The sequence below is a fragment of the Vipera ursinii genome (genome assembly GCF_947247035.1).
Source record: "Vipera ursinii genome assembly, chromosome: 5".
Taxonomy (NCBI): Eukaryota; Metazoa; Chordata; class Lepidosauria; order Squamata; family Viperidae; genus Vipera; species Vipera ursinii.
This window is the reverse complement of record NC_139518.1, coordinates 58,205,534-58,218,022: the sequence shown is the minus strand read 5'-3', so window position 1 is coordinate 58,218,022 and position 12,489 is coordinate 58,205,534. Positions and strand designations below refer to the sequence as shown.

General features: G+C 39.4%; 1 protein-coding gene across 2 annotated transcripts in view; it reads right to left on the bottom strand.

Moving 5' to 3' along the window:
* PLPP4 (phospholipid phosphatase 4) overlaps window positions 1–12,489 on the bottom strand; it is a gene marked incomplete at its 5' end in the record, with an annotated part of 120,088 nt that overhangs the window by 50,724 nt on the left and 56,875 nt on the right. The window contains 2 exons of one of the 2 annotated variants that reach the window (XM_083364538.1): window positions 10,736–10,860; window positions 11,715–11,778. The exons of the other annotated variant lie outside the window; for it this stretch is intronic. Coding sequence (XP_083220664.1) covers window positions 10,736–10,860; window positions 11,715–11,778 — 189 coding nt within the window. The remainder of the gene's footprint in view (window positions 1–10,735; window positions 10,861–11,714; window positions 11,779–12,489) is intronic. 2 annotated transcript variants of the gene reach the window in all.

Here is a 12,489-nt window from a genome sequence, read left to right as displayed (position 1 = left end):
AGATCTTATTTATTATACCATGTATCAGCTAATGACCCATTGGTGGCACAGTAGTTAGAATGCAGTACTGCAGGCTGCTATTATTATTATTATTATTATTATTATTATTATTATTATTATTATTATTATTATTATTATTATTATTATTATTATTACTTCTGCTGACTGCCAGTTGCCAGCAGTTTGGCAGTTCGATTCCCACCAGGACAAGGTTGACTCCGCCTTCCATCCTTCTGAAGTTGGTAAAATGGGGACCCAGATTGTTGGGAGCAATATGCTGGCTCTGTAAACTCCTTAGAGAGAGCTGTAAAGCACTGTGAAGCGGTATATAAGTCTAATTGCTATTGCTATCAATGACTAAAACTGGAATTACCATTACAAATGGAATCTATCAAACCATTGTGACATCAATATAATGCCACACAGGTGATGATGCTATGATGAAAATATTTGTGTCTGATGTCTGATGTAATTATGCATGTTAGTCATAGCCCATGGGTAAAGTAAAAATAATAATAAAATAAAATAATAAAGTAAAGTAAAATAGTAAAGTAAAATAAAATAAAATAAAATAAAATAAAGTAATAAATAGAATTGCTTGGGAGGAAGGGAAGAATTATGTGAAAAATACACCAAACCCAGGAGCAATGTAGTCAGTTCAGAAATGACTTGCAAGGCCTTATTAACACTTATCAAATGGACCCTGAACCCAGCCAGGAGAACATTACAGCCAGGAGAAAATTGCAATATTTTCTAGTATGTTACTTTCTGATTACTTGTAATAGAAAAGATAAGCAGCAGAGAAATTCAAATTATTGTCAGCGTTTTTCAAATGACAGAAGTTAATTAAAAAGGTTTGGAAAATGAGTTGTGTATATACTATTTGAATATCTTCAGTAATTCAGCTACAATATTTTCTTGTGGCTGGTAGCAATCAATGTTTTTCAATTTCAGGTAGAACGTGAAAAAGCTATACATGTCTTTCTACCTGGTGATTTTTTTCCCCCCTCATTTTCCCTCTGTAAATGAAAGCAAAGTTAAATTTCAACGTATGTCCAATCCATTTTTGCAAACTTATCACAGGCTTTTCTTTAGATTGTATGATGAAACCCCCTACTGAGTTCTCAGATCTTATAATCTAAAATAGCTGCAAGATATCCAGAAATGAAAGTATCCATAATGCTAAGACTTAGAGACTGTGTCATATTGTATTAATGGGTGCAAACAAATAAAATGGGATGAATTCAAATGTGAATAAGGCCTTCGGCTCTGATAGCTTGAAAAGAGAATTAAATGGATTAATGGAGGGTAAGGATAGCAATTATTTTGAACTATAGTACATGGGCCAGAAATAAAATGTTGCACCATGAATTACTCTGCTCGGCCAGGGTTATTGTAAGATGTGCTGTGGCTTTCAAAATGCTTTTTGGTTTTGCAATTAAGTGTCAGTCAGTACTCTGTGTCAAAAAAGTATGCCTGTTTCCCCTTTCTAAGCTCTAAGGTTTCACTCCCTGTTTTTACATTTCCCAGAAAATGCAAATAATTATAGGGAAAAAAAGACAACAGTACTTTCAATGTACATAGAATTTGCAAATCATCCCAAAAGCACCTCCAAGTAGATATAATGTGTCTTGATTATTAATAATTAGACAATTTGAAAATTACTAACATATTTTTTCTTTATTGCCATATATTTGCTTTGTTAAAACATTTGTACATTGCATCCCATTTTAAAAGCCCTAAAAGTGGTTTAGAGTGAAACTTTAGATTGCTCATATTCTTCAACACCTTAAACCATTATAAGAAAGCAATTATCCTAGAATTCACAATTGGGTTTAATTGGGTGTGATACAGAAATAAGTGGGATTATATGTGTGGGCTAAAAAACCTAAATCTAGTTTTAGGTCACCTTCAACGTTTTCTTCTGCATTTGGAAATAAATGTTTTTGCAACCCTCGCAAGTAGCAGCTGATGCTTGAAATCATGCATTCAATACCTGTAGGAAATTCCAAAACTGATGCACTGACAAATTGTTCTTCAATTGCTCAGAACAGTAATCTATTTACAGTAAAAAAAAAAAGCAGGATGATGTTAAGAAAAATAGCTTCTCTGATTTAATTTCCAATCTTTTATCAATGGGCATCTGGTTTGAGGATTTTGCTTGCAAAAAATAAAAAAAAACAAAATCCCAGTTTAGAAGAGTTTATTTCCCATACACTCTTTCTGCCTGCCATTGTTTAAAGCCAAGATTATATTTAACAAAGGACTTCTGTCCAATAGAAATGCTTATTCAAAGTGCAAGATATTTTTGAAGATAAATTACCCTGCAGGATTCAAGCCACAACCCCACCCATATGGAAAATTCTTCTTGGCCTGACATTGATAAAATGCCATTGATTGCTTGAACCTACCACCAGACTTTGGGGAAGAGATCATTTAATTATTTTGCTAAAGAACACTGAAAGGCTGCCAATTCCTTGTGAGTGTCTTATTTAATTTAAATCACATATAGGAAACCAGACAGTGATGCAGAGAATTAAATAGTTAACTCCATTACCAATATTTTGTTGGCATGAAATCAATCTCCATTTGAAATGCCTTGAGTTTAATACCACATCTCATCATATTCTGAACAGACCTTAACAACACATCCTATATAGAATAAGAAAAACTAAAACAGTTTTTATTGCTAAAAGATCAAGCTTTCGTTGGCTAACTGCCAACATCGTCAGGATGGAAACGCTGGGGTGGGGAGATTGCATTTATACTGTTGGTGTCTGCACTCTGCTCACGGAGCGCGTCACCGATCTGTTTGCTGAGGTCGGCCGTATTTCTTTGAGTTGTTGCGCATCCATTTTTTGGGGTTGTAGTTGTCTCTGGGTATCTGTTGTCAAAAGGGAACAGTTAGCCAACGAAAGCTTGATCTTTTAGCAATGAAAACTGTTTTAGTTTTTCTTATTCTATCCCAGTGTTCACTTCGTTTGTTTATATATGTATAAACAAGGACCTTGGAGATCTTCTAGTAGTCCAAACCCCTGCTCAAGCAGGTGACCCTATACCAGGCATGTCAAACTTGCGACGTCACATGATGTTGCACGACGTATCGTGACTTTTTCCCCATTGCCGGCAATGGGGTGGGCGCAGTTTCAGTATGATGCATCCGGCCTGTGGGCCAGCAGTTTGATATGCCTGCCCTATACCATTTCAGACAGGTGGCTGTCCAATCTTTTCACCCCCTTTTCAATAGTTAAATTTACACTCGGAATAAAAGCTAACTGTCCCTTCCCTTTCCTATGCTCTTTTGCTTAGAGCAGGGGTGTCAAACTGGCAGCTCGCGGGCAAGATACATCACATGCAGGCCACGCCCACCCCAGCTCCACAAAGGCAAAAAACATTACGATACATCACATGACGCAATCGAATTTCACACCCATGGCTTAGAGCAGGGCTTTTCAACAAGTGGTTCAGGTACCTGGCAGGTAGTACGCGACCATCCTAGAAAAGTGGTAGTGGGGGAGGGGAATGAGCCGAACCAGTGGCAGCACCGCACAAGCTTGAGCGAGAGACAGCTAGAGCTGCAGGGCTGTCAGGGCTCAGCAGAAGCCCCAAGATCAGCGCTTCTTTGGGGCTGTCCGGGCTTAGTGGAAGCGCCAGGATCAGCACCAGGCTCCAACTGAAGCTCAGCACTGATCCTGGCGCTTCTGCTAAGCCCAGAAGAAGCAGCGAAAAGCTGGAATGTTGCAGCGTTTCCAGGGTCTTGTGATTCGGTCCCAGGTCATGTGAAGTGACCAAAACATGCTGCAACCACCAGAGGGGGGGATAAAAATCAAACACCACCCCACCCCACCCCTGCTGCCAATCCTCAAGAAAAATGCTCACAACAATGAAAACCTCAGACAGGAGGAAGACTGCCGCTGGGCGGGCAGGCAGGTGTCTTGCTTGGCTGTGGCTTGGGAGGCACTTTTTTCAGTGGCACTGTAACTTCGAACAGTCACTAAGCAAATTGTCAAGGACTACCTGTATTTCATCACTTTTTTCCTTTTTTTTTTTTTTGGTCATCAAGTTTTTGACACCTTGCTAGGCGACTGGTGGTACTCACATGTTACCATATCCTAAAAGTGGTACAATGGGTGAAAAGGTTGAAAAGCCCTGGCTTAGAGGAAAGATATCCTCTGAAAGAACTACCCACATTTGCAATACACATTGCTTGCATTTGTTCCATGCATCTCTAAATAAACAAGGCCAAGTACCTTTATCTTTTGCAGACATCTTTGCCTTGTCCTTATCCTTAAAAAATAGTGCTGGAAGCTAAGAAAAACATCTTCTCATTTTGTTTAATAAGCCTTTAAAGCAGATGACAAATCTTACTTAGGAGGGGGAGGATGGGGCACAACATCAGTTGGCATCTGTATGGAATAAAGAGGCCACATTCTGGGTCCCTTCAGGGAAGCCAAAGTCATCCCAGGAGGAAAGCCTTCTCTGTGCTGGCCCCTGTTCTTTGGAAACTATTTTCAGCCCAGAATATTGTTGGGCAGTTAGACCTGGCTTTTTTCTTGGGCCTTGGAATGTTCCAAGTTCCGAACTGATGAGCTAAAGAGATCATCATTTTATTGCTTTAATGATCATTTGTATGGGTTGATTATGATTGTTTTCTGGTCCAGAGCCACACAACCTGAGCCATATAAATGCTTTAATAAATAAATAAACAAACAAACAACCCAGACAGCAAGTACATACTGTAGGCATTGTGGAAGCTGAACTGAAGTGGTATTTTTGATATAGGAGGTTCCAAAGAACTGCAACAGGACTTTTACATGTCCAAACAAGAGAATCTTCTAATCCTGGAAGTCTAATTTCTTACGGCTTAGAGGTTTGTCGGCTACAACTTACTCCTGGCAGTTACATAAAATGTGTATTGATTTTAGCGAGCTATTGTTCAAAAGTAATAACAGATGCAATGAATCTGATGGGCAGGCATCTGAAACATGAATAAATATATATATATTCATGTTTCAGATGCCTGCCCATCAGGTTCATTGCATCTGTTTTTAAAAACTGGATATGCAAGGTGGACAGACATCTACATATACATGCAAAAGAATTCTACAGACAAGAAATTTGCATTAGAAAATGCTGGACATCCGAAATGCTGTAATAGGTAAACAGGGATTAGGAGGTCACGTTTACATCCACTCTCAACCACAAAAAGCTTGCTTAACATATTTTACCAGGTAGCTGGGAGGAGAAAGAATTAGTAAGAGAACCAGGTTCATTTTGAAACACTTTTTTGTTCCTAGACGTAGTTTTTTATAGCCAATAAGACTGATGTGAAATGACTGACAGTATAAAATTAGGTCTTTTGTCATGCTTTGCACACTTTTGTCAGCTGTCGTTCGCTACTTTATTTCATGTGTAGTCTGCTAATTGTCTTCCTGCTCATTTGAGCAATATAAAAAAGGAGAGTATAAAAATACAAAATTGACAGTGTTTTCTCAGGCAGCAGAAAAGATAGGAACAGACTGACAAACAGAGTGCAATTTAATACAGTCATAATTAGCCTGCAAAAAATCACTGTGAATTGGTGCCAAGAATAAATGGCGTGATTTACTGCAGGTTTTCATCTTGTAGCCCATTTACCATTTGGTTGATCAGAAGGCATGTGGTTTATTAGACAATAAGCTAGCACAATTCTCATTAATAAAATGGAAGGAGAGCACAGATTTTCAAGAAGTTTGTGTCTGAAAATATCAAAACTAGCTGGACTATAAAACTGTATCAGCTGTTCAGCAACTTTTACCCTTAAGAAGCAAGTTTTTTGTTCCTAAAGAAGATTTAGGCAGGAATGGGAATACTTACTATCTTCTCCAAGAAGTAAAGAAGAAAAGGAAATGGAAAAATTCTATAATCATCTGTATTCAATTAGTTGCTAGGTATGTTTCTCAAGCAACAAAAAGAAGAAAAATTGAAAAAATGCAGGGTGAAGATGTACAAGTGGACAATCAAACTATTAATTGGTTGGAATAAATATCTTATGATGACAATGAATAACATTGGGATAACCTGACTAAAAAAAGCACTGAGTTAAATAATATGCACTGCTTAACTATCAAATATATTCCTAAACACTAAGTAGAAGGTGCAACTTCACATTGCAGCTATATAATTGACAACAAGCACACAAAAGATGTATCCTTTCCATTCTTCTTCTTAAAAATTTATTTGCCAGTAAACAGAGATCATGTTACATATTAGATGTTTCATATGTTCCAGCTTGAGAGAAAAGTAACCAAACTTAATAATGAGCTTCAGCAGGCTGTTTTAACTCATTTAAGAAATGGATTGTGAATGATAGTAACATTTATTCCTTTGTGAGTCAACTAACTAGATTTTCCTAATGCATTTTTCTAAAGCAAGGAAAAGGGGGGGGGGGAACCAACAGAAACAACAAACCATTTTTAAAAAATATTGTACAAAGGATCCATTGGTTGTCTTTGGATGCAAAAAAAATGCAGCTGTGGAGTTTTGAGGAGATTCACATTTTTTAAAAATGTGATCAGGAATTATGTCAGGTTTTTGGGTTTTTTGTTCCACCAAAGCCGACTTGGCTTTGCCTATACCCTCGGCCGGCCTTCCAATGTTCAACGATACCTGCTCTGGACAAACCTCCAGGTGGAAGGTCCTTAATCTTCCTGTCTATCTTTCTCTCTCTTTCTTTCTTTTCTTTCTCTCCCTGTTGATGTTTTAACAGTGGGCGCGCATGCGCCTCCTCCCGCTCCTGATTGAACGTGCTCAGGCCCGATCGGGGGTAGGCAGGGCATCAGGGAGGTTGAGCATGTGGGCACCTCCTTTTCTCTCCCTCTGCCCCCGCTGGGCATCGCCCCCTTCCTCAATGGCAGTACATCCCCATGTAAGTGAGCTGTGGGGTACCACAAGGTTCTGTCCTAGGCCCAGTACCCTTCAATGACTTAGATGAGGGAATTGAAGGGGAACTCATCAAATTTGCAGATGACACTAAACTGGCAGGAGTAGCCAACACCCCAAAAGACCAACTAAGGATCCAAAAAGATCTTAACAAACTTGAACAATGGGCCCTGTCCAACAAAATGAGTTTCAATATGGAGAAAAGCAAAGTTTTACATTTAGGTACAAAAAAAATCAAAGGGACAAGTACGGAATGGGCAAGACCTGACTTAAAAATAGTAACTGTGATCTTGGAGTCCTGTTGGATGATCACTTAACCATGAGACAGCAGTGTGCAGCAGCAGCCAAAAAATCTAATGCAATCCTGGGTTGTATAAACAGAAACATAGAATCAAGATCACGCGAGGTATTAGTACCGCTTTATAAAACCCTAGTAGGACACACCTGGAATACTGCAGCCAATTTTGATCACCATATCACAAAAAAGATGTTGAGAGTTTGGAAAAAATTCACAGAAGAGCAACTAAGATGATCAAAGGTGGCTGCAGGGGTTGGATTTGGCTACTCTAAAGAAAAGAAGAAACAGGGGAGACATGATAGCAGTATTCCAGTATTTGAGGGGCTGCCACAAAGAAGAGGGGGTCATGTTATTCTCCAAAGCACCAAAGGGCAGGACAAAAAACAATGATTGGAAACTGATTAAAGAGAGAAGCATCCTGGAATTAAGAATAAACTTCTTGACAGTGAGGACAATTAATGAGTAGAATAGCTTGCCCCCAGAAATCGTGGGCGCTCCATTACTGGGGATTTTTAAAAAGAGGCTAGGGGTGTCACACTCAATTTCATTGAGGGCCACATCAGCATTGCGGTTGCCCTCAGGGGGCCGGGTGGGTGTGGCCAGGGTAGGCATGGCCTACTGGGTGGGCGTGGCCAGAGTGCGTATGGCCTACTCGGTGGGCGTGGCCAGCTCTACATCGTTCGCATCAAAGGTGCCTATGGGGGTCTGGGCAGGAGTGGGACAGATCTGAGGGTCTCTGGCAGGAGGAGGGTCTCTGGGCCAGGGCCAAGGCAGTGGGCGCCGTTCCCTCACTGTTTCCAGGATGGCTTCGCGGGCCGCATGAAACCACTTCGCGGGCCGGATCCGGCCCCCGGGCCTTGTGTTTGACATGTCTGGGCTAGACAGTCATTTGTCTGAGATGGTATAGGTTTTCCTGCTTGAGCAGGGGGCTGGACTAGAAGACCTCCAAGGTCCCTTCCAGCTCTATTCTATTCTATTCTAAATGTCTTTCTCCAAATCTCTAGTTTAATGTAAAGAGGATTTGCAAGCAGGGGGCCCTAGGATAACATCACGTTGTGCTTTTACATCATAATGTATAATTGTCATAATATAAGGCAGAGAGTTTACTTCTTCATACATACAGTACATACGTGCACATATAAATCAACCATTACAAAGCAATCTTATTCTCTGAAAAAGAAATTCTATTATATTACTTAATCTCTCCTACATGCATATAGGACTGCAAAAAGAAGCAGACTCAGTTTTATACAATCTCCAATGATGGTGATTTTTGTTGTTGTTAATTTGCCAATAGTTTGTTAGTGGGGAAAATCAGAACAGAGTGGACAGTGGCAGAGCGGGACAACTTGTTCTGAGCATTTAAAGGAATTTACCCAGAACCTTTGGTAAATCTGGATAGCAGCCAACTCAACAACAGTGATCCTGTTTTACTTCGGTCTGAAAAGTGGATTACAACTCATTTACATGCAATACACTTAGAAAACTGACTTTTTAAAAAAGCTGCACAGCATCATACATGCCATACTGATATTCATTTGCATTTGTTTGGTTATAATTTGGTTATAATTTGTCATATACAATATATATAACCTAGGCCCCATAGGGTTATCATGTGTTCCTGTGAGTGTGTCTGTGTGTGTGTGTGTGTGGATACACATATACTTAGAATAACATACATATATTACTGTAGTTCTTACATATATCTTTTCCCGTCAAGAATACCAATGATCACATCTTTGACACATAATATATTTTACAACTTCAAATAATAACATTCAAATAAATTGAAATTAAACTGCAGGTACTTGACACAGATTTTTCCCAATTCTTTCATTAAATTCCTCTTCTGTTACCTTAAAAGTTATCCTTCAAAGGCAGATTCTTTGAACGGAGAGGAATACTGGGAAAATGTGCCCATATAATAATAATTAAAAAATCCTGCATAACCTAGGATACATTGCATTCACCGCAACTGACCAACAATATTTAGTGATTTTAAAAGATTTAATAGTAAAAATGCTAAGTTAAAAAAGGGCTAGGTAAGCACTGCAGGATTAGAATTGCTGCCTCATATATTGTACAGATATGTCTTGTAGATTTTTGTTTGTTTGTTTGTTTAGAGGCTGCCTCACTCCAAATGACTCTGGGCAACTTTCACTTGAAAATCAAGAAACAACAAATCACTGAGAAACAGCATAGGGCAGGGGTAGGCAACCTTGGCTCTTTTATGACTCATGGACTTCAACTCCCAGAATTCCTGAGCCAGCATGGCTCAGCTTGGAAACCTCTCCCTTTCCCCTCAGCATGGCTGGCTCAGGAATTCTGGGAGTTGAAGTCCACGAGTCATAAAAGAGCCAAGGTTGCCTACCCCTGGCATAGGGGAACAAAACAACTAGAGGTAGTCCTCAACTTACGACAACAACTGAGCCCAAAATTTCTAAGTGAGCCATTTCTTAAGTGAGTTTTGCCCCATTTTATGACCTTTCTTGTCACAGTTGTTACGTGAATCGCTGCACTTGTTAAGTTAGTAACACGGTTGTTACGTGATTCTGCCTTTCCCATTGACTTTGCTTGTCGGAACATCACAAAAGGGGATCACATGACCTTGAAACACTGCAACCATCAATAAATATGAGCCAGTAGCCAAGCAGCTGAATTTTGATCATGTGACCATGGGAATGCTGCAACGGTCATAATTGTGGGAAAACGATAATAAGTCACTTTTTTTCAGGGTGCACGTAACTTTGAACAGTCACTAAATAAATACTTGTAAGTCGAGGATTACCTGTACCAATCATCTGAAGGCTTCCTGATCTAGGAATAGGTGTAACTAGTGCACTAGATGAATACATGTGAAAGGCCTCTTGACCACAGCTGCTATCTGTTCTTCCAGAAAGGGCTAGTATGTCCAATATGTCCCTCAGGATGAATATCAGTCTCATCCAACACTAAAAACAGAAAATCCCCAAAACCAGGGAGCCCAGATAGTTACATCTGAGTTGTTATTTTTGATCCAGACCCGCATATGAATCACAATATTTCTACTTTTCCTCTAAATCAGGGGTATATTTGTGGCCAAAGACTGGTCCTTTTTCTTCTTCCTTCAAATATCCCCAGAGTCTGCTCTGACTTTTCTGGGTTTAACACCATTTTTTAAAAAACGGCAACAAAGTCATTCCCAGCAGACAGTGGTGGCATTCAAATATGTGAACAACCGGTTCTCTGTGTGGATACCACTTCCGGAAGTCCGTTCTGGGCCTGGGCAACAAAAAAATTAGCTACCAGTTCTGCCGAAGTGGTGCGAACTGGCTGAATCCCACCACTGCAGCAGAGAGTCAGAAAAGGACAAGCTCTTTCGGTCCGTGTCATTGACCCATCCAGTGCTCCCAACGTTCAGATTGGTGGCACTCTCTTTCTCTAAGCTACCTCATCCATGCCTTCTCTCTCCTACTGTATATCCTCTTGGGAAGCAAGAAGAATCATGGCAAAGCACAACATCTGAAAAAAACTTACAGGAGGAGTGGATGCTGGGAAAGCTTTTCCTCCCTTCAGACACAACATCTGGATCACCCGTGCAGTGCATTTCAGAGTTCATTATTCCATCCGGAAAGCAGCGGTAAAAGAAATCGGGACGTGGTCTGCAAGAAAACCCCATGAACATTTGATATGGAAGAGCAGTCGTTAGCAAAGCCTCCAAGTGATCATTATACTAAGCTGACTATTTCTGCTGGGGAAGCTTTTTTTTTTTTCTTTGCCTGCTTTCCACAGAGCACAAAGTGCTGAGGGAAAATTAATTAGTTATTTTCATCCAAAGCATTGTAACCATGAAGGCAGTTAAGAATTCTAACCGCCTAGAGTTAAACTGAGGGGCTTAACTTAATTGGCTTTTTCAATCTCGTGGAGAGAAAAAACCACACAAGGCACTTTTAAAAGGTGAAGAAAGCAGAGGGTTCATACTGGTAGCATGCGATGAACTGTTTTCAACCGAGTTGGATTTATGAGAGTAGGCAATTAAATTTAGTTGCTTCTACATTTCCCCATACAAGATTTCATTTCTCAAAGCAAAGCAAAAGGGAAGTTGCTTTAACCTAAACACTCTTGTGGAATTTCCTGTTTTGCCCCCTACTAAAGGGGAAAAATCCTGCTTATGTTTTTTTCCCCCATTACAATACCCATAAAGGTGTTATAGACATGTGCTAGCTAGATTGTGGACCTAGGTGCTCCACAGTGATTTAATATGAAACACTGCATAATATTTCCTAAATGTCTAAGCAATCTACAAAGCATTAGTTTTACCGGTTTTTCATTTAATTACCCATTAGTTTTTCCACCTTTATGAAAACATGTACTATAATAGTAGCAGTAATGATAAAGAGCAACCCAATGTCTTTCAGGAGTTCGGTATTCTCCAAAACAAGCTTCTTGCTTGTCATTTTCACCCAGAATCATTATGGATACCTTGGTGTATATTGAATAGTTACTCAGGACTTACCTCCCCACTATTAATTTAATAGTGTTCGTGCAGAGTCCATTTAAAGCAAGAGCCAAGGACACAGCTAAAAGCAAACAAAAAAAAAGTATAAAACTAGTTGAATACACTTTAAATTTGTAATCAGAAATAGGCTGTTAACAACATTTTCTGAAAATGTAATTGATAATTTTATGAAATATGAAATGTTTTCAATGTGTTTTTTTTTCCTATGATCTTTAATTAATTCATATGTCATGCCTCTGGAACCAATAAATTCCTCCTTCAAGATAAAAAAAATGGACTTGTGTTTTATCCTTTTACATCAACAACCAATCAATAAACCATTCCTTCCTGCTTAATTGGCCACCAATGAGAAGGATTATACAAATAGCTAACAAGGGTTGATATACTCCACTCCATATAAACTAGAACAATTGTTTTCATCCTCTACAATGGAGCTACCAAGATTTGCAGTCTTGATATGTGTTTATAATATTTTGGTGAGAGGGGTCTAATTTTTAACTCTCTGTTTATCAACTGGTGTTTTTTTTAAAAAAAATGTGCAATTTGTGCCTTCATGTTGGTGCTGACTCCTGGCAACTGCTTGAACTAAACTCTGAGTTTTCTTGACAACACTTTTGGAAGTGGCTTGGTACTTCTTAGGCTAATAGCGAGGGCGATTGGTCCAAAGATACCTAGCTTGGTTCATGCCAAAGATGGAACAAGAGCTTACGGTCTCCTGGATTCTAGTCTGGTGTCTTAAGCCATATACTAATTTGGCTCTCATTACTGACAT